At 30.6% G+C, this 20,789-nt stretch overlaps 2 protein-coding genes across 3 annotated transcripts; both read right to left on the reverse strand.

The window, feature by feature from the left end:
- Positions 1-2,308: 2,308 nt before the first annotated feature.
- On the reverse strand, positions 2,309-8,152 carry LOC120270077 (protein CHAPERONE-LIKE PROTEIN OF POR1, chloroplastic). Its single transcript, XM_039277078.1, has 3 exons — positions 7,791-8,152; positions 3,705-4,065; positions 2,309-2,747 (listed from the first exon to the last, which is right to left on the reverse strand). Exons 1-3 carry the CDS (start codon positions 8,103-8,105, stop codon positions 2,572-2,574), a joined length of 852 nt encoding a protein of 283 aa, XP_039133012.1. The 5' UTR covers positions 8,106-8,152; the 3' UTR covers positions 2,309-2,571.
- Positions 8,153-14,674: 6,522 nt separating this feature from the next.
- Positions 14,675-19,011, reverse strand: LOC120280379 (probable serine/threonine-protein kinase PBL9). Of its 2 annotated transcripts, XM_039287210.1 has the most exons (7): positions 18,672-19,011; positions 17,729-17,929; positions 16,988-17,056; positions 16,534-16,593; positions 16,390-16,449; positions 15,662-15,984; positions 14,675-15,152 (listed from the first exon to the last, which is right to left on the reverse strand). In XM_039287210.1, the coding sequence occupies exons 1-7, from the start codon at positions 18,892-18,894 to the stop codon at positions 14,706-14,708; spliced, it is 1,383 nt and encodes a 460-aa protein (XP_039143144.1). In that variant the 5' UTR covers positions 18,895-19,011; the 3' UTR covers positions 14,675-14,705. The 2 variants fall into 2 exon arrangements, with proteins under 2 accessions (XP_039143144.1, XP_039143153.1); XM_039287219.1 differs by lacking the exon at positions 16,534-16,593.
- Between the last annotated feature and the right edge of the window lie 1,778 nt (positions 19,012-20,789).

A 20,789-nucleotide genomic window follows, 5' to 3' on the forward strand; every position in this document is an offset into this window, starting at 1 on the left:
GTTTTCAGTATATCTATTTATTTATTTGATGCAAATAAGCAATACGTGGACCGCTCCACTTGTATATTCTTTTATTTTTTATAACTTTTTATTGTGTTTATTAAAAAATTATAATCTTATATACTGAAATTTGATAAAATAAGGGTTTTTTTTTTGGCCTTTTCAAAATTCTTACATTAAGACTTTTCAAAGATAATAGGATAGACCTTTGAAATGTTTGTCTGTGTTATGATCTACTTTTATGTGAAAAAAAGTTTGTGCTACAATATGGATTTTTGTTATATTCAACGAAATATAATAGAAATATAATAGTTATATAACAGGTTTTTTTTATTTGTCAAAATTTTGTTTTATAAAATTTATTTGATGATATTGTAACATTCTACATTCACTTTTTTTATTTTTAATGATATATTTTTTTATTGTCCGTACCATTTATATTATATTTTGAAATTAATGGTAATAACTAATTAATATTACTCCAATCATTCCAAAAAGTACATATTATTTTAGAGCATGTTGAATAATCTAAAAATATGCCATAATCTGTACAATATAGCATATTTTAACATTTTCACAGAATTATGGCATAATGGTTGTTTAGTTATTTTACACTAGAAAATTATGCTATAATTGGGTGTTGTGGCATAAAAAAATATTCCATTAGTAGTGGAATATTTTTCTAATTGTAAAAAATCTTTTTTCTTCGATTCAACTACTGGCCATCGGTCTACCGGCAGTCTGACCATCGTCTGGCCAGCTTCCGGCTACCCATTGGTGGTTTGGCTACTCGTCTGGCCAACTTCTAGCGACCCACAGATAGTTTGGCCACCATTCGGCCGGTTTCTATCGACCTATCGGTGGTTCAGCCGGCCACTTGTCCACCGGCGATCCGACCACCGTCCGGCTTCTAACGACTCACCGGAGGTCCGATCACTGTCCAACCGATTTCCATAATTTTTTTTTTTTTTGCTAACTAAACACTCATTCTTCTGTAAGAATAAAATATGCCACAATTTCTGTAATAATCACTTGCACTTTGTCATTTTACAATATCAAAGTAATATTTATTATTTTTAAAATTTTACCCATCTATATTTCTTAAATTATATTTAAATTATATAAATGAAAAGAGTAATATTTATAATCCCTAGAAAAATATATGGTTTTAAAATATAAATAATTTAATAATTTGTTTAATTTTTAGGATAAATTTTGAATAATTTCATACTATTCTTAATTCATATGCAACATCTTTTTAAACAACATTCTATGATGGAGGGGGTATTTTTTACAAGCTGTATGTTTAAACATTACTTTTTTATAGATGTGAATACATGAATGTTTATTTAAATGTAAATACAAACATTTATAAAGCATTTTTTTTTTTTTGGGGGTGATATCCGTTCTTCTCATCTATAAATATTTTAAATTTAAAGAATTTTTAAATAATGAAAATATGAACCACAATATTTCGGTTGTCAATTTTAACTAATTTTTATTCAATTTTTTTTAACTAATAATAAAAAACAAATTAGGGCAACAGAAAATACTGCTGTGTAAATCTAATCCAAGTATGGAACAAATTTCCTAAAACATTTTATATCATATATTATAAAACTATCTAATAATAATTATGTTTATCTATTATTAATTAAAACTGGCATGTTGCCCATCTTCTGCTCATCCATAATTTTTCCAGAAGCAACGAATATAATGTCTATCAAGTAAATGCATAAAATTATTGCCGAAATTGAACAAATTATCATTAAAAAAAAATGTCAATAACTACAATGTGATTGGCCCTTTCATCAATTGGGGATTATAGTTTAAATTTTGACACTTCCATATTAAATACATTTTAGTCTTGTAATGCCATAACGTTTAATTTCGTTAATACTTGTTGATGTCGCATAAAAATAAACCTGAAATTACTTTTTTACCCTTATTTATACATTACTAAAATGTATACCATTTAAAATCATTTTCACTATTTACTAAGCATTGTAATCCCTAATTACCCCGAGTTGAAACCCAAAGAAATAAAACCAAACCCTAATTTCATGTGATTTAAATGAGTTGGAAGAGAAATTCCTCAAATAGCAGTGACCAAAGTAAGATCTAAATTTGGGATTCAATCTTAATATTCTAATTAGAAAGAATTGGTTGTAGTAATGTAAATAAAGGCAAAAACGTGAATCCATCTTTAGTTTTATACCATGACGACAAGTATTAACGGAATTAAGCGTTTTAGCACTTTTCAAAAGCCAAAACATAGAGCTTCAGTAGATCAATTGCCAGAAGAGTATCAAAACATCCAAAACCAGCAGTTAATCCTTGAAGACATTTGATCATGATATATGATCATGTAGCTTTCATAGCATCAAAAGGAAAAAAAAAAAAAAAACAAAGCTTATGTCCTACAACAAGGCAATAATTACAACTTGGTAATTTCTGTACATATCTTGACATTTTGAAGAAATTCCAGGATTGGATATCAAACTACATGATTCTATTAATCAGTTATTTTAAAATAAATAAAATGGCATTGGATCATTGACCTTTCAGAGCTTATCTAAGGTACAGTGATACAAGGAGCTGAGAGAAAAGAATGAACTCACTCACAATCACCGCGGGTGAGTGAATGCCGAAGAACGGGACTATATCAACCTGCAACCAATTCTCCACGGCGGATCCTACGACCGCGCCGATAACGAGCCCACCGACAGTGATAAGTGCTGCCTTCCCTGAAAAATCAAAGGCCAGGAACAATCATTCTCAATGTATTTATTATATCTTAAGAGTATGCTTTTCAGGTAAACTGATGATTAAAACTTCTTAGCAGATGAAAATTATTAAGTCTGTGCCCAACCATACAGGTTCTTAATTTTTACCTTCTCTGGTTTTCGCCATGTTACTTTATGAACATATTCATTAACCAAAACTATTTAATAGCAACGTACGAAGCCATGATGAGATATTTGTTTCACATAGCAACGTACGAAACCTGTTGGGTGACTCTTAGTCTTGCATGATCAGCAAAGCATATAACCAAACTTTATTACTTTCACCTTATTCCTTGGCGTCTTTGATTCATTTACATGCTCAGTATCCATGATTAACATTCATAGAAATCCCCAAGACAAATCAACTTAATATAAATTTGTTTTACCGACACCTAATTAGATTATCAACCCCTTTTGGCCAGTCCAAGCAATGAACCAATTTCACAAATTTTGCGATTGTGAACCAAACCAAATCTCGTTCTATTACTATTTATTTTCTCTTGGAGAATTCATGAGATGAAAGGAAAAAACACACACTAACAACACATTCATGAGAAAAACAAAAATGCGGTTTCATCTAAGGTCGCTTTCCGGTTCATAATCACTTCCCTAAGATTAAAAGATTGTCACATATATATCAAATTTCTTGGTTGTAGTAAATTAAGCATTCTACCACAAAACTATTGGAGCTAACTATACAAGGATTCTATTGAGAACTGAGACCCACATATACCCACCATCAAAAGGTTGAAGAATGTTTCAATCATCATGTGATTAATATATGGCATTGAAAGCGATTTGCAGAAGCTCAATAAGGTGTTCATATTCAAGTTCTCTTAAAAGGGAGCAATAAGAGAAACAAAAGAAACAGAAAACCTGAAATAAAATAACAATGAATAGGAATGATGAAGTACTAACCTAGAGAAATATTCTTCTTGGTCAAGAAGTATAGTGAAACTCCAAAGCCGGTAGCCAAAATGATTCCAGGCACATCAGGGCCAGTATATATTCCTGTTGACGATGTTGATGCCCCACTAACAAACGTAACAACCATCAAAGCTCCATAAACCCCTGCCTGCACTCCCAAACTGCTTGGAGATGGAGCTTCAACAGATACAGGAGCATTCTTCACTGTATTCTGTAGCCAAGGAGGCAAGCTACTGAATCCAGTGTTTCTAGCAGATTTTACATCAGCATATCGGATGTTTTTATTAACAACTTTGCCAGCCCTGCGTTGACTTAAACTCTGCATAAGCAACATGTCATAAGCAGCCTCTACCTGAAAAATAAAAGCCAGCATTCAAAAATGAATCTCCAGCAGCCGATATATTGTGTTTCTAATATCAATAGCCTCTTTATTTGAAATAATGGTCAAGTAAATTGGTTAGAAACAATCTTTGGAACATATGATAATATAACAAAGGTTTCAATTAGTTTTAGCTAACAAAATTGCATAAGACGATGTTTTTGCCAGCTAGGAACCAGAATACTCAATAGATGTTGCGGATGGTTTTGGCAACTAGATTTTCTGAAGTAGGTGTGCAGCAGCTATAAAATTAGAACCATAAATGCAGAAATGCTGGATTTGCATCCGTATAAGTGTCCTAAAAGAAGTGAATCGACCATTCCTACATTGACTTGGAAGAGAAATACTTGTCTTGCATGTGTGCAATGTAAATCTAGAATATGATTGTGAGCACAGATATGCAGATCTTCTCTCTAGCTTGCAATAAATATCATATTTCACAGTAGACAATCCTATCGACAACCAATCAATAAGATTGTTGACTAGTATGACATCAATAACATTCCACTGTTTCATTTGAGGTTCTAGGGTTAAAGATAATCATACATGTGAAAATAGTTATTGGAAAGAACAACAACAATTACCCAACCTGAACTAATAAAATAATACCATAATTAATGGGAGGATGCCCGATCAATTTAAGGGTCTTTTACCAAGGTGAAATATTATCATGCCTATAGTGTGTCAAACATGGAACTCACAATCATGAACTAAAATTTTGCTCGAGAACATGAAAATGCAGGATTGCAGAACTACTTTTGTTTAATAATTAAAAAGGATCTTATAATATTAATGTAAACGACATATGATGAATGCATGCATTTATCTCGTATTTTATTGCCTCTATCTACATTTCACTTTCATGTATAACACAATTTGGCCTAGTTATAATCATGTGTTCCCTATAATGTCACCGTGTTTGACTTTATTTATTGATTGATATTCACCATGCTTATTCTTATTTCCAAAACCATGTTCAACATGCTTATATTGAATAAGGTTTATGAACTCATTTGATCCATCATACCACCAAATTCCAGTATTCCAGCAAGTCCAAAAAATATGATCAAGCTTTTATGGGTTTCAGAAGTTCAATTGGCCACCTTGCAAGCATTTGGATGGTTTGAGAGCCGTCTCATAGTGAGATCCCACCCAAGAAAAAGAAGACTACTCAGCATATAGTGAAATAAATAAATTGTTGCCTTGTTGGGCTTTATGCAAAAGCTAGTTAAACTGAAAAGAACACATTCAAAAAATTTCACCTTCTTAATCATAAGCTATAATAAACCAACATCTCGTAACTTTTCTAGAGAGAAGAGACTCCAAAATGACCATGCTAAGTCATTAAAAAGAAGGTGGTCACAAAAATCATAAAGCATCACCAATAACAAATCTTGATAAACATAAATGACAAGACCCAAATACAATCAGATTAATTAAGTATTTGAACGCATCCTGTAAGACTGGATCAAAATTTAACACTTAAACACATGCCAATCATTCACAATAAATGGAGCAATAACACACTACAAATAAGAGCTATTGCTAGGAATTGAACATGAAGCTTACAATATCATTCACTGCTTTATCACAGACTAAATTGGACACAATAAATCAATTAGGGAGTGACAACAATGACAGTAACAATAATGTTATAACACTAACAAAAAAAATAATACAATAAAGAATGGTGAAATTAAATTGGAATGCAAAAAATTTCAGGTTCAAATCAACAGAGAGTTTACAGGTCTGAAGTTTTTTGTAGGGCTGTTAGAAGGGAGCACAACACTCTTAAAAGAAAATGCAAATATAGTTCTACTCACTCTACAACCTTACCTATTATGACTTTTTATCAGTTTAATTAAGTCATTGAACACATCCTGTAAGACTAGATCAAATTTAACACTTAAACATAAGCCAAGCATTCACAATTAATAAATGAAGCAAGAACACACCACAGATAAAACAGATGGCTAGGAATTGAACATGAAGCTCACAGAATCATTCACTTCTTTATCACAGACCAAATTGGAATTAATCTTCACAATATTATTACTGTTTCATCAAATATCAGCCATTGAAGCTCAGTGAAAAGGTCACATGCAAGTCAAGTGTTTTTTAAAATTTCTTGAAACATAACTATTAACTAAAACATACAACAAAATAAAAGAAACACCAAATCCATAACAACTGTTGCTTGCAGATAATCCACTAGCTTACTAGGTCAGCTTGGACTTGCTCCGGATATTCAAACAGAAAAATTCATAGAAGAGTAGAAAGTGGCATATTGCTTTGGCTTGTTTAACTTATTCACAACATGTGATAAAGATATCCACAGACTACAGATTGTGCTACTAATTTACTATATTAAAGCATCTAGATTATGTATGCCAATTAAAACATCTCCTACAGATTCTACAAAGAGGTCGGTGGTTAATTAATATATGTTGGCAAAGAAGAATTGTAAATAAAGCCCAAACTATTTTGTAATAATTCAAATTTTAATATGATTTAGATCTCTTGTATATAAATCTTTCTTTTTTCTAAAAACAACTTGTTTTTAGTATAATATTCTCCATCCTTCTAAAAACAATATGATCCACATGTCCATGTATATATGGCTATCCAGGTTTTATTAAATTCAGGTAGCGGGTATATATCAGTATCTAATAACAGTGACCAAAACCAAACATCAAGCCTAATTTTAAAGCTGTAATGCCAGGTGACTACAATCTCACATAAACAGTGTACCAAAAACTTGGATCAAAATCAGGTATCAGGCTGAATTATTATGTTCTTGGACTTTGAGTAAATGAAAATTCCATGTTCCCAACGGTAATGGGGCATAAATATGGAATGGCTGTATATGATTTAAGTTAAGCTTATACAAAGGTTTGACATATTTGAGGATTTTCATGTCCAACTTTATTGTAAGGATTTTAGTTTTCCTAGTCATATCACTGCTACATGTATACATTCACCTCAAATAAGGTCTATTTTTTTCCTTGTTAATTACATCAGCATCCAAATTGTTTGTGCCTGAAGCCTTGAATGCCTAATTTCTTGAATATTTCAATTACATGAATACATTTCTATCCAGCACCTCTATCCAGCACCCACCTAACAGTGCCTTCTACATTTAAAAATTCAAGCTCAAATACAAGATTTACCTAAAGCTGACATGTGTAAGCTCAACAAAATATATTCTTCTTCCTTTGCCAAAATAGGTGAAGTATTATGCCCTTAATGTATTATTTATACTCAAGTTGACAAATTCAACTTCCTTTCCCCCTTTTTAATATTTGTGAGAATTCAACTCTTCTTTTATCCTTAACGTATTATTTAGTTCCTCAAATATATTATTTATAGTCTGTGGACAAATTCAAATCATCTGAGACTAAAAATCAAAGCTTTTCTTTTTTCTATGAAAAAAAAAAATACTACTTGAACAGCAAAAACATCAATCAAATAAAATCCAAAACTCATCATTTACTTAGTCATACTAACAAGGAAAAAAAGAACACAAACTAAATATAAAATTACAGCCACACGAATCCCACATCTAAATCTAACCCAAACAACGAATTTCTCAAAAATCCTAATTTCTCCAATCAAATCAAATAACAACACATTCCGGCAACTACTCAAGCAATCAAAATCAGCAAATCCAATTCTAAATCCAGAGAAAAAGGGCACACCTGGGCGACTGCCTCCGGATCGTCCTTACAAGCCGCAGCGATGGCGTTCTTAGCACGCAAGATGTCATCAAAGGACGCTCCCTCCTGCACGCCAAGAAGCTTGAGAGCGTTCTCAAGCGACATCTCGTAAGGCGCCGAGGAATCATCAGCCCTAGACCCAGCCGGCGCCGGTGCCGTCGTGGTGGCCCGGCGAGGCACAGATTGGTTAAGACTGGGGGTTCCCCACCACCTCCTCCGCTTCGCTTGCTGCGAAGAACTACGAGGAACGAAGGGTTTGTAGAGGATGCATCGATTCAGCGAGAGCGCAGACGCCATTGTTGATCTCTCTCTCTCTCTCTCTCTCTCTCTCTCTCTCTGTGTCTGTTTGTCTATCTCTTTCGTGGTTTTTATAGCGTGCGAGTTATGAAAGGCGGTATATCTGAGTAATTTATTTATTTATTTATTTATTATTTTTCATGTATTTCATAAACGAGAAAAAGGATTCTGGACGTTCGCAGATGAGAACAAACAGTGATTTATCTGTAAAGAAACAAAAAGAGTAACAGGTAAGTTGTGCTATGTTTTTTTAGTTTGAGTTCCTATAGATCTGGTGGAAATAAAATTTGACTGGTTCAGATCCATTCACTAAACCACGATCTGTTCTATCAACAGTTCGGATCCATTCACTAAACCACGATCAAAATACTGTACATCCAACTTTTTCACTGTGTTAATGTACTTAGGATACACAAGCAATATGAACATGTAATAGAATGTCCCCAGATTATTAAAAGTAAGAGAGAGAGAGTTGAAAGGAGAGAGATAGGAACAAGTTGGTATATAAACAGTAGTGCCCGACCATAGTACTCGTTCCAAATAGATTGGTGTTTTTACAGAACCATTGGATTGAAATACAATGGTTTATAGCAACATTTATAGATTATGCAACATGTATAGAGGAGTAATCCTATATATATATATATATATATATATATATATATATATATATATTATGGAGGATGTAGATTTAAAATTTAAAGGCGTTTCACAATGCAATTAGATTTGGATCCATTGAAATTTTATATATAGTATTAAACAGTAAGTATATATAGTAATCAACAGTAAAATTATATAATTATTGTATATGTAATAGCTATTAGATGAATGGAGGAATTTATATTTAAATTCTAAAATCGTTTTACAGTGTAGTTGGATTTGCATCCATTACACATATTATCAAATAGTATTAAACAGGTTATCCTGTAGATATGTAAATATGTGATTACTAGGGTTTAATATTTATTTTATTAATTTTATTGATATTTATTACAATAATAAGATAGTGTGAAATTGATGAAAATAAATTTTTTTAGAATATTATTATTATTATATATATATATATATAGAGGATCAATCCTCTATGAACGTTGCTTTAGACCGTTGGATTTCGATTCAACGGTCGGACACTATTCAATGAACAGTGTTACTGTGTTTATGAACAGTAGCCCAGTAAAAAGTGGGATGCACAGTAAAAACAAAATTAAAACTAATGAACTCATTAATCTAAGATTAACTCCCACTGTAGCTAAAGGTTAGCATTACTGTAGCTCTCTGTGGACGTCTATGCACGTCCACAGAGAACCTTTTCTCATATATATATATATATGTTAGTTCTACCAGTGTGGTTTGTGGGGTTTAGGGAATATTCAAACACTCGTACAAGCATACACAAACCAAACAAGAAAGAGACACACGACGTTGGTAACCCAATTCGGTGTCCACTTGCCTATGTCTGGGGGTCCAAGCCCGGAGATAAACAATCCACTAAAAGAGATGAAAATACATGAGTACAAACACTTGTCACTCAACGCTCACAAACAAAGATCACTACCCTCTTTAGATTGTCTTGTGCACCCACACTCTCTAGCTCCGGTCGCACATACAATCTACGAACAAGGTAGCTTATATAAACGCCTCAACGTCCCAAATATAGCACATACCTCTTTTAGAATCTCCGTGACTACTAATTTAAAAACCTTCCAAAATTAGTTGTTGCAACTCTTGTTGTAACATAAGTTGCAACATAGCCCTGACTGCTGACTTGACTGAGTTCTGGTTACGTTGCTGACGACATCAAGACCCATCAACCTCCCGGTCATGCTTAGTCCAAGTCGATGCAATCAAATCTACCGATCCGATTGCCGGCAACTAGTCTATCTCTTCAGTTCCTCATCACGCAGTCCCCTCGCAAGGGGCGCACGTCCTTGTGCATCTTCATGGAACTTGCCAAACTTAGTCATCAATCTTCCAAGTTTGGTCTTCAAAAGATTCTCCTAACTTGATCTTCAATTCACCCAAGTTTGGTCATCAAATCTTTCCAATAATAGATCTTCAATCAATCAATTCAATCATCAAGGATTCTTCAAATCATATATCCTTCATTCATACCATGAATAGATATTTCTTCAAATAAGCTCCATCATATTTAGTCTTCAATTATATCTCTCTAAGAATGGTCTTGATATGATCTTGAACAAGTTAAAAAAAATAATACCACCAAGATTTTCAAGATATTTTCCTCTATGTTATAGACTTATTAAAAATAGCTCCACTATATTTAGGATGATTTGCCTTACACCCCTAGTCTCCTTGCCATGCCACCAAGATTTTCATGTCATCAATTATGCCTTATCACCATGGTTGCCACGTCATCTTGTCTTGGTGTCAAATCATGCCAAATAAATAGTGCGGTTGCACTAACAATATATATATATATATATATATATATATATATATATATATATATATATATATATTTGTTTGTTTGCAATGATTAATGAAAGAAGGATAGATTTGGATATTTCTCAAATTATAATGAATTGTAGCCTTAAAATAAGTTTGAAAAGAAAATGTTGCATATATATATATAAGTAGATATATATCCGTGTATAATTAGATGGATTCAATCTAGAGATGAAGAAAACGTGAAAAAAATGAAGGAAATAAAATGAAATAATCCGTCTGACTCAGACCTTGATCTTGGCCGGTAGAGTTTGGATACATACACGTGTCAAGTACTGGGTCTGTCTGAGTTTGGATCAGGGTATAATTTGAAATTTTAAAAATATATAAAAATTGTTTATAATAAATAAGAAAACTCTCTTTGTATATATATATTTTTTAAACTAAAAGGGTTTATTAAAATAAGTCTTGGAAAAAAAAAAGAACACTGCTTAAAAAAGACTACATCCCTACTTAAATAGACTTGGCCAAGCAATGAGTGAGCAACTTTATTTAAAGATCTAAATAATAATAATAAAAAAATCCTTATTTGTTGTTAACAGATAAATAAGAAATAAAAAATTATTGAGGTTTTTTCCAAGGATTTAAAAATCGGACCGGACCGGCCGGTTCAACCAGTTCAACCGGGAACCGGCCCCCAGTCCGGTTCAGTCATATAACTTGAACCGGGTCCTCATCGAACCGGTTATGAACCGGCTTTGAACCGGGAACCGGCGAACCGGTTAGATCGGACCGGTTTGTTAACAGCAGCCTCAATCTCGACGCTCTTGCCGCGCACATCAATCTCCACAGCCACAATCGGACAACCTTCGGTTCTCAATCACCCTTCGCCGATCAAGCACCGTTTATCTGATCACAAAGTGAATGGAAATGATCAGTTCGACGGGCAGCGGCAACAATGAGGCGACCGGCTCTAGCGAGGTCGAGACAAAGCTCACGGCCAATACCAAAGGACGCAGCAGTGACCATGACCATCTTCCCCTCAAGCTTCTCCCATGGCTGCCGTTACTATGTACCTGCCATAATAGTACTCAACGCTTTACTCATCAACTTCCACAAGTTTTGAAACAGCCTTAATTTTTGAAGATGTGAAACGGAGACTCAAAGATTATCTTTTTATATGGAACAAACACCGGCGGCGTAGGAATCTTATTCTATTTTGTGTGAGTTTTACTGGCGGTGAAACCCAAGAGAAACCGCGGCAAAATCTTCTTCTTTTTAAAAATAATTTTTTTAGTTATTTAAATATTGAGGTTAGTGTTTTATCTATTTTATAATGATAATAATAATAATAATTTATATACAAGTTACATAGCACACTAGCACAATTCCCGAAGGTTGCATTTGAAAATTAAACATGACATTGATGCATGAACCAAGTCGCCAGGGTAGTGAATTCACGTGATTCATTCTACGATTTATTTTCTATTCCACCCACTTGTATGACATTTCTCATACTTATGTTAATAATTTTAATTTATAAGAATCTAATGGCATGCAAGCATATATTGTTGAACCGGCCGGTTGGACTGGTTGAACCGCGAACCGGTTGATCAACCGGTTCATCAACCGGTCCAGTTTTTAAATCCTTGGTTTTTTCTAAAATATTTTACAAATGTTGTGAGTGAGCGGAGCTTTATTCAATTATGTTGCAAGGTTCGAAATTTTCTAATCTAAACTCAACTAGTAATAACTCAATTATATTGGTTTTAATTTAATTTAAATTTATTATTATTATTATTATAAGTAATACTGTTTAAATAGGTTTAGTTCAAAATAGAATAATTCTTTAATTTAGTAAAAGAATAGCTTTTAATAAATAAATTTTATTTTGACATTGAGTTGATATTTTAATAGAACCTAAACTATATATCTATATCTATATATATATATATATATATTAAAGCTAGAATGTTTGGCTTAGTTAATCAATAATCTCTTGGCCTATTAGTATTAGGTCCTTGGGTAAGGTGTTTCTATTATGCATGGATGGATCCATATGTATTGAAGTGGGGTTCAAGGACCCCAATTTTTTTTTAGAAAAAAATATATTAAATATTATATATATAAAGGATAGACCTCATTTTTTTAATGAAATATGGACCCCATTGTAAGATCCAGCCCATAACTTATTAAATAAAGTGGGTTTTAATAAATTTATGATAGAAGAGCAAGCCCAATGAGTCCATACCATTTTAAATTAATTAAATATATTAATGAGAAAGTCCAATCATTTCCTCTCATCTCCCAAATTTCACTTTTGCTCTAATTTTTTAAAGGCGCTCCAATTGACGATCTCTCCACTATTCAAATAGTCAAACTATTTTGTTAATATTGTGGTACAAAAATAGTGATTTAACCAAAAGCTTTTAGGGAGGTGATTTTCCACTTTATTTGTAGGATGATTTTACATCCATTGACTTTAGATTTGATTATATTTTATATATTTGTCCATTATTTTTTGTGTATATTTTGTTTGGTTATTTATCACTGGAGCATCTATGGGATTTAAATATAATTGACTTTTTAGTCATGTGTTGGATGATTATAATTGCTAATTTAGTGAGTTTCATTTTGAAATTGTGAAGTGAAATTATACCGTATTTCATCTGGGGAAAATCTGAGCATTGAATTATTCTTGTGTGTGAAGAGTAATATTTTGACTTTGATTTTTGTCAATGTTAAATATACTTATTGTTTGGTTTGTTTGTCATCACCAAACTTGCAATGCAAATAATTTTTAATATGATAAACATTTATTATATATGGACCTCACTATGTAAAATTCTTGGATCCGCCACTTTTGTTATGGGGAGGACCTAAAATTGAAACCAAACCATATGCAATGTGAGGGTATAATTGCTTATTGAGCAAGTGAAGGTATATATGCTTATTGAACTTGCTCGACATCTGTGCATGTATTTCGCATACATTTATCTTATTTTGAAAAAAAAATTATAACTTAAAGTCATGTTGCTCTTGAGTAGATCTATTAATTATAGATCAATCTTTCACATTGTGTGCCCACTTTTTATTTTATATTACTTTTTTCCTCTTAAATATTTTATTATATTAAAAAAATCATTCTACAATGTTTTTTTTTTAATTCTTTGTCGTATATAAAATGAGACATTTTATTTGAGTCTACACATTATTTGAAATTTTTATCATTTTATTTATAAGGTGGACGAACCACTCACCTCAATCATTGTTGTGAGAAAGATTTTTTTTTTTTTTTGAAAAAGTAAAGATTTAATTCAAGTCAAATCAGTGCGGAGAACAACCAGTAGAAAAGAGATAATGATTTAAACAGTACTGGAATCAACAACCTTAACTAATACATGAACTACTTGATTTGTAGACCTCTTTCCAAAGTGAAACCTAAAATCACCATAAAAAGATAATAGAACCAAATAGTCTCCCATCACAAACAACCAGAATGGATCCATTGTGAAATGACTTATGAGTTAAACCCGAGATTAATAGAACATCCAAACAATCATATCTGTTCCTTAATTTCCCTCAATACAAGGGTTTTGTTGTAATTGGACTAGATGTGACTGAGAGAGAGCCATGGATTGTTCTCTGAAAGCTCCCAATATATCATCTAGAACCACAACCCTAAAGGAAGAGAAGAGATGGATTGAGAGCCGAATCCACATTGCATTTCAGCCACCTATGAGAAAGGTTTGATGGTATCAGGTGAAAATTGAGGACGAACATGTGATGCATGCCACTACTCTAGTAGCTATGGCTTTGCTGAACGAGCCTTAAAGTTGTGAGAGAGAGTTGATCTTTCAACCTCTCGTTTGACAAAAAAATAAAAAAAAAATAGAAAAAAATAGAAAAATTACCAATCTTCTAATGTGTGATTGTAAGTTCAGAGAAAATGAGATTTTCTTTCAACATATCCATCTATTATCTAGAAAATCTTTTTTTTTTCAAAAGAAAATCTATCAAGTTAAAAGTCCCTTCCTCATTCAAGTTCTTAGAAATATTCCTATTTTTAGTTAAAAAATACTTCAAAATTTTAAAAGAAGAATTAAAAAATCATATGCAACTTTAACAAATGAAATTTGTGCAACAACAAGAACCTAGAACTTTGTAAATCAAGCTTCAAAATTATAATCCATATTACAACAATACCACATTTGAAGTACCAAGATGAGCTCCATCATTTCCTCCATTGATAATTTTCAAGTCATCTCTTTCACCTAAGATGATACTATTTACATCAAAGCATTGCATGCTTGCACTATTGATAGAAAGGCCATCATTCTCCACTTGAAATTTCTCTAATCCAATGCCATTGATGCTAAAGCTCAAACCTTCGTCTTTTTCAATAGATTCATGTGATGATACTCTTGGTTCTTGCTTGCATTCATAAGACTTTGTAGCTTCTAGTGCTTCCTCTAGTTCTCGAACCACTTCGATCATCGTAGGTCGGTTTTTCGGTGATTTTATGACACATTTGAGCCCAAGTTGTCCCATCTTTAGCATCATGTCCATGTTGCATGGTTCTGTTAGTAAGTTCGCATCGATTATATCTGCTACATTGCCTTTTTCCAAGCTTGCTCTTGCCTTTATATGTTACAAGATCACCAAAATCATTGATTTTTAGTATGTTTAACATTTGAATAGAATTAAATCAATGTTAGATAAGATCTAAAATAAAACCTTACGCTACCACCATAAACTTAATTTTAGTGAACAATGAACTTAAAACTTAATTTCTAGAAACTTAAAACTCAATAATAATTTGAGTCCTGTGATAAACAAATTACCGAAAAACTTAAGCAAACAGAAAAAGAGACTCATATAACATAGGAACTATTCATTTTTGTGAAATTTTCTACTCAAATATAATTTGAATGGCATTAGATCGATAATCTCTATTCAATCTAAAACTTGACTTGAAAAATGTGTATCATGTACTTTTTGATATCATATTTTATGAACTTGATTCAATCTAAAAACTTAAATCAATAACAAGGGCAATGTTTTTATACAAACTAAACTCTGAGTTAGAAAATCTAATCATTATGTATTGATTCTAATACCGTAATCGATGCAATTGATTCACTACTCACCCAATCAATAATGTGATACCGAGATTGCGATCTCGTACTAGCAACCGCAGGCCTTGCAGTGACAAGTTGAAGAAGAATAATACCGAAACTATAAACATCACTGAATGGTGTCAAATGATAACTTGCACAATATGAAGGATCAAGGTATCCGGGTGTTCCTTTAATCTGACTGCTTACATGAGATTGACCATCCATTGGCCCTGATTTCACTAAACCAAAATCTGATACTTTTGCTTCAAAGTCTTCACCAATCAATATATTACTTGGCTTTATATCCCTGTGAATTATGCTTGGCTTTACACCTTCATGCAGATGTGCAATGCCTGAAAAATATACATATATTGTATTAATTGTTCCTCGACTAAATGTTTTCCGTAATGATATATTCATATAACTGGTTTCTTGAATAAGTTTTATTTAATAATTTTACAGAATGATGTGGATGTTAAGTTAGCATCTGCATCAATATCCATGTTATTCTTTATTTCTCTTAAAAAAACACCTAAGTTCTTTTTTTTTTTATGAATCTTACATCTCAAGAGTTTAGAAAAGAGAAACAATGACATGGATGCCAATTTGGGATCCATGTTTTTCCAGAAAATTATTCAAAAAGTCTTATAAAAGCTAATCAATAGTTTGTATATTTATGAAATAGGAGTTAAATTACAGTAATAACATTACCAGAAGAGGTATTTGAAAATTAAAACCTAACTGATTATAAGACAAACCTTTTGCTGCTCCAATTGCAATGTTTACTCTTTGTCTCCAAGTTAAAGGCTTCCTTCTTCCTATCAAAAAGTTATGAATAAAATTATTATTTTTTTATTATTGATCATAAAAATTAAGGTTGATCATATATAAATTAATCTCACCTACAATGTAGTCAAGAAGGGATCCATGAGGTACATACTCATAAACCAAAATCTTATGGTCTGCATGTTCAAAACATACATAGTGATTAAATTATATTATTATAAGTAGTATTCTATATATTATAATTAAGATGGTTCTGATTTTGTAAACTTTAACTAAAGCTGAACCATAATCTTAAGATTTTGATTTCAGGGCGGTTCTGGTTCTAGTTTGGTTTCAACTTATTAAAATATATCAAAAAATTTGTTATATATTATATATTATATAATTTTTATTTGAAAAATAAAAAATAGAATAAAACTAGTCATTTTTTTTAGTTTCTAATCTTAACTGAAACCTTAAAGTTCTGATGCGTGAAAATAGTCATGGTTTAAATAGTAAAGATGTAGTATATTATAATAAAATTTATATTTGTGAAAATAAAATCATACAAAAGAATAAATAGTTCCTTACTTTGTTGATCACAATAGCCTTCCAACCCAACAAGATTGGAATGCTTCACTCTTGAAAGCAGCTCAACCTCTGGCACAAAACCAATGCATAAATATATATAATATAATATAATATAATATATACATGAAAAAAAAGTAATTAAAGTATTGAAAAGGTAAAAAATGTGAAATTACACGCGCACACACATATATATATTGCGATGTTTCTCTTTGGCATTTATACATTGAATTATTTTATCAAGAACACTTCTTTTTCTCCCATTTAAATACTTCAAAAAATTTACTCTGAGGTAAATTTATTTTTACAAATAGTTGTATAAAAAATACTAAAAAGAACTTTAATTTATTTTTCACCAATTATTAAATGATAACTTATAATTAAATGAATATATATATATATATATATATATATATATATATATATATATATATATATATATATATATATAAGAATATATCTTGATTTTGCATACATGAAAAGAGTAACTTTACTACTGTTTATATTCTATATTAGATATATAATTTAATTTTTAAGCATATAAATAAATACATGCTCAGTGCTATGTCCATGAGGTTTCAAATTAAGGTTTCAAATCAGGCGTTTTTTTTCTTTGATAAAAATAAAAAACTTTAGGGATATATATATATATATATTATGTTTTAAAAAAATCTATGAATATAAATATAAAAACTATAATTAAAAATAAAATGAATAAAAAAGAAAATAAAATAAATATCATACCATTTCTAAACTCTAGAATGGTTTGATAAGAACTTTGGTGAGACTTCTTGATTGCAAATACTTGGTCATTATCAAAGACCCCCTTATAAACATTCCCAAATGCACCAGAACCAAGCAAACATTCCTTGTTGAATGACATTGTGGCCTTTTGCAACTCCTCCAAATGAAACCTTCTCAAATCCAACTTCCTTAAATTGACACCTACCCAAATTTAAAAAAAACCAGTTAAACTCTTGCAAAAACAATTTCAATCATTCATTTAAAGTTATATTAATTTGAATGTGATTAGAATCATAGCATAAGTACCAAAACAAAGACTCAATCACTTTCATTCAAAATCAAAGTGATATTGGCTCATGTACTAATTTTTTTGTAAAGAGATTTTCTATGAAAATTTATTTTTTAAGAAATATACAAATTTTTTTTTTTCTTATCCACGATTTTGTAGGAGTTAGGGACTCTAGCTAAATCAGTTAAAAAGGAGGTACTAAGAGCCTTATAAAAAAATAAATCTTTCTTATCATAAGTTTTTTTTTTCCATACATAATGATTTGAACTTTAAGCGGTCATCCAGTAGATATACAAATATTTTTTACAACGTCAAAAAATAATTAAAAAGAAGATATCATGGTATCAAGCACAAAAATCCGGCTATTGACAAGTATAAAGTTATTTCATGATTTTAAACATTCAATTAAATTAAACTAGTTTAAACTTGGGTATCAACCACAACATGTATACCAAAATATAAAGGGAATCATCTATCCATGATGAGTGCCTATTAATATTCAAAATCATAGTAATACTACTAAAATACAAAAGATAAAAATCTCTTCATCAAGAAATGAACTCTCGGAGAAAATTCATTCATCGATAAAAAAAAATACACAAATAATTTCACAACCTCAAAAAATTATCAAAAAGAAGATCATAAATATATCACCTTTCGTTGATTTCTTCCATTTCTTCAAACACTGCCTCTTTAGGCAAGTAAACAATACAACACCGGCCACCATGGCAACAAGAGTGACAAGAAAACCAGCCCAAAGTTCCTTACTAGGAAAATTAGGAGATCCTCTTGTGTTTTGTGTTGCAAGCTCCGTCGAAATTGGAGATGAAGATGATGAAAACAACAAATGCCTTGATCTCATGTTACTTTGGTTCATGAATATTGGAGATTTTAGCTAAGCAAATTGATTAAGAAAGGAATGTTTTTGGTTTTGGTTTTGGTTTGGTTTGATTTGTTTGAGTGTTTGCATGCATGGGAGTTCATCCAAAAGGCACTCACTCATGGCTTGTTTTAGTTCCTTTGTCTTTGTTGTGTTCCTAGAGGACTTGGTCTTTTTTATGGACGGCATATAATTCCATATCACAAGGCTCTAAATCTAATTAATTAATTAATTATGTTTCATTATCTCTTGTTTTGGCTTTTTTTAATAATATTTATTTCTCTGTAAAACCGTGTGCATGTCTGTATATATATATTAGAGAAACTAATAGTAATCTCACATTGATTAATTTGAAAAATATAAATTTGAAAATATAAATATGAGTTTCTTATTTTATTAACTTAAGCTTTTGGTTGAATCATACCTAAATAATATGTTTGTTTCTTATCTAATATGACATTAGAGCTTAGTTTGTTTAAGTTTATTTACAAATTATCAAGTTAAAATAGACTTAATTAGTATGTATTAAGAGAGTATATTAAAATAACTAATAATTCGGTTAATTTAAAAAATATAGATTTAAATATATAAATCTTGGGTTTTTTATTCTGTTACCTTCAATTTTTAAGTTGAAATGGATATGAATTTTGTATCTTGGTCATGTATAAATAAAAATTCAGGTATATATAAATCAATATTCAGGTATATTTGATGAGTTTATGTGGGGGTGCTATACATAAGATAATATTATTAGTAAAAAAATATTTGTTTTTAAAAATAAATAATTTTGTATAATCAAGAGTAACAAGAATTTTGTATATGCAATTGAATTATTTTAATACACACATATATATATAGAGATAGAGTTTTTCGACATTGTATGATCAATTTTATGGTTGCTTAAATGTATGAATAAATTTCTCTTTTACATCTAACTTACAAAATTCACATCACTTATTTTACATATTCATAAACTAAAAAAATCAGTTAATTGATTATAGGAAATATTATGGAAGGAAATTTTATTGGGAACTAATAAATCATCAAACTTTTTGGGTAATTCTCTCCATTTTTTATGTCAAAACAAAAAAAAAGCAATTTTTTTAAATAATTACAATTAATAATCAAAGTATACTATGTACAAGAATGTCCACTTTTCCAAAGATTCAATTCGTAAAATCCTATAGTTATTATACTTATAAGAATTATTTTAATTATTTAATAAATTAATTTATTGCAAAGCATTCACATGACTTCAATTACATAAGATAAACTTAGGAGAAATAATTAATTTAGAATGTGAGAAATTCTTTGGAACATTGCATTTGATTTTTCTCCCCATAAAATATAATTGATGACTAGTTCTTAGATTCCATTACATTACTAGGGGAGTATTTTTTTTTTTTAATGTTTAATTATTTATTGCTAAGGTCAAGGTCTTCATGTCATTTTATGATTGTATTATTGCATCTTAGAAGTTAGTTCTTAAGAATTAGTCAAGAAAATTTGTCTATTTTCATTTTTCAATATTATTCTTTAAATTTATAAAAAGGTTATTATAATGAAGAACTATATAATAAGATGAAAATGGGGAATTAAAAGGTTAACATAATTGAGAATAAAAATTAAACTATAGGAAAGATTATCATTTGTTGATTTGAATTTTTGTGTATTCTTTCTTTATATATTTGAATTTGATTAAAAAATTATTTTAGTAATATTTTTGTATATGTTTGTATTATTAAAGGGCATAAAAAAATCTTTATGACAATAATTCTTATAAATCATATTTGTTTTATTTTGACAATTTATTCATTTTATTTATTGATGTCATGTATTAAGAATCAGAGAAAAAGGTTGCTTATTTCACCATGAAAACTCAACTCACCACT

Source organism: Dioscorea cayenensis, chromosome 2 (assembly GCF_009730915.1).
Source record: "Dioscorea cayenensis subsp. rotundata cultivar TDr96_F1 chromosome 2, TDr96_F1_v2_PseudoChromosome.rev07_lg8_w22 25.fasta, whole genome shotgun sequence".
NCBI lineage: Eukaryota > Viridiplantae > Streptophyta > Magnoliopsida > Dioscoreales > Dioscoreaceae > Dioscorea > Dioscorea cayenensis.

Excerpts from the sequence above, each read along its gene's own strand:
- LOC120270077 (XM_039277078.1), bottom strand. The coding sequence starts at position 8,105 with ATGGCGTCTGCGCTCTCGCTGAATCGATGCATCCTCTACAAACCCTTC. Across the intron at positions 4,066-7,790 it reads ATCCGGAGGCAGTCGCCCAG|GTAGAGGCTGCTTATGACAT; the intron begins GTGTGCCCTTTT and ends TTTATTTTTCAG. Across the intron at positions 2,748-3,704 it reads CAAGAAGAATATTTCTCTAG|GGAAGGCAGCACTTATCACT; the intron begins GTTAGTACTTCA and ends TTGATTTTTCAG.
- LOC120280379 (XM_039287210.1), bottom strand. The coding sequence starts at position 18,894 with ATGAACCAAAGTAACATGAGATCAAGGCATTTGTTGTTTTCATCATCT. Across the intron at positions 16,594-16,987 it reads AGGCTATTGTGATCAACAAA|ACCATAAGATTTTGGTTTAT; the intron begins GTAAGGAACTAT and ends TTGAACATGCAG. Across the intron at positions 15,153-15,661 it reads GGTATCACATTATTGATTGG|GCAAGAGCAAGCTTGGAAAA; the intron begins GTGAGTAGTGAA and ends TAACATATAAAG.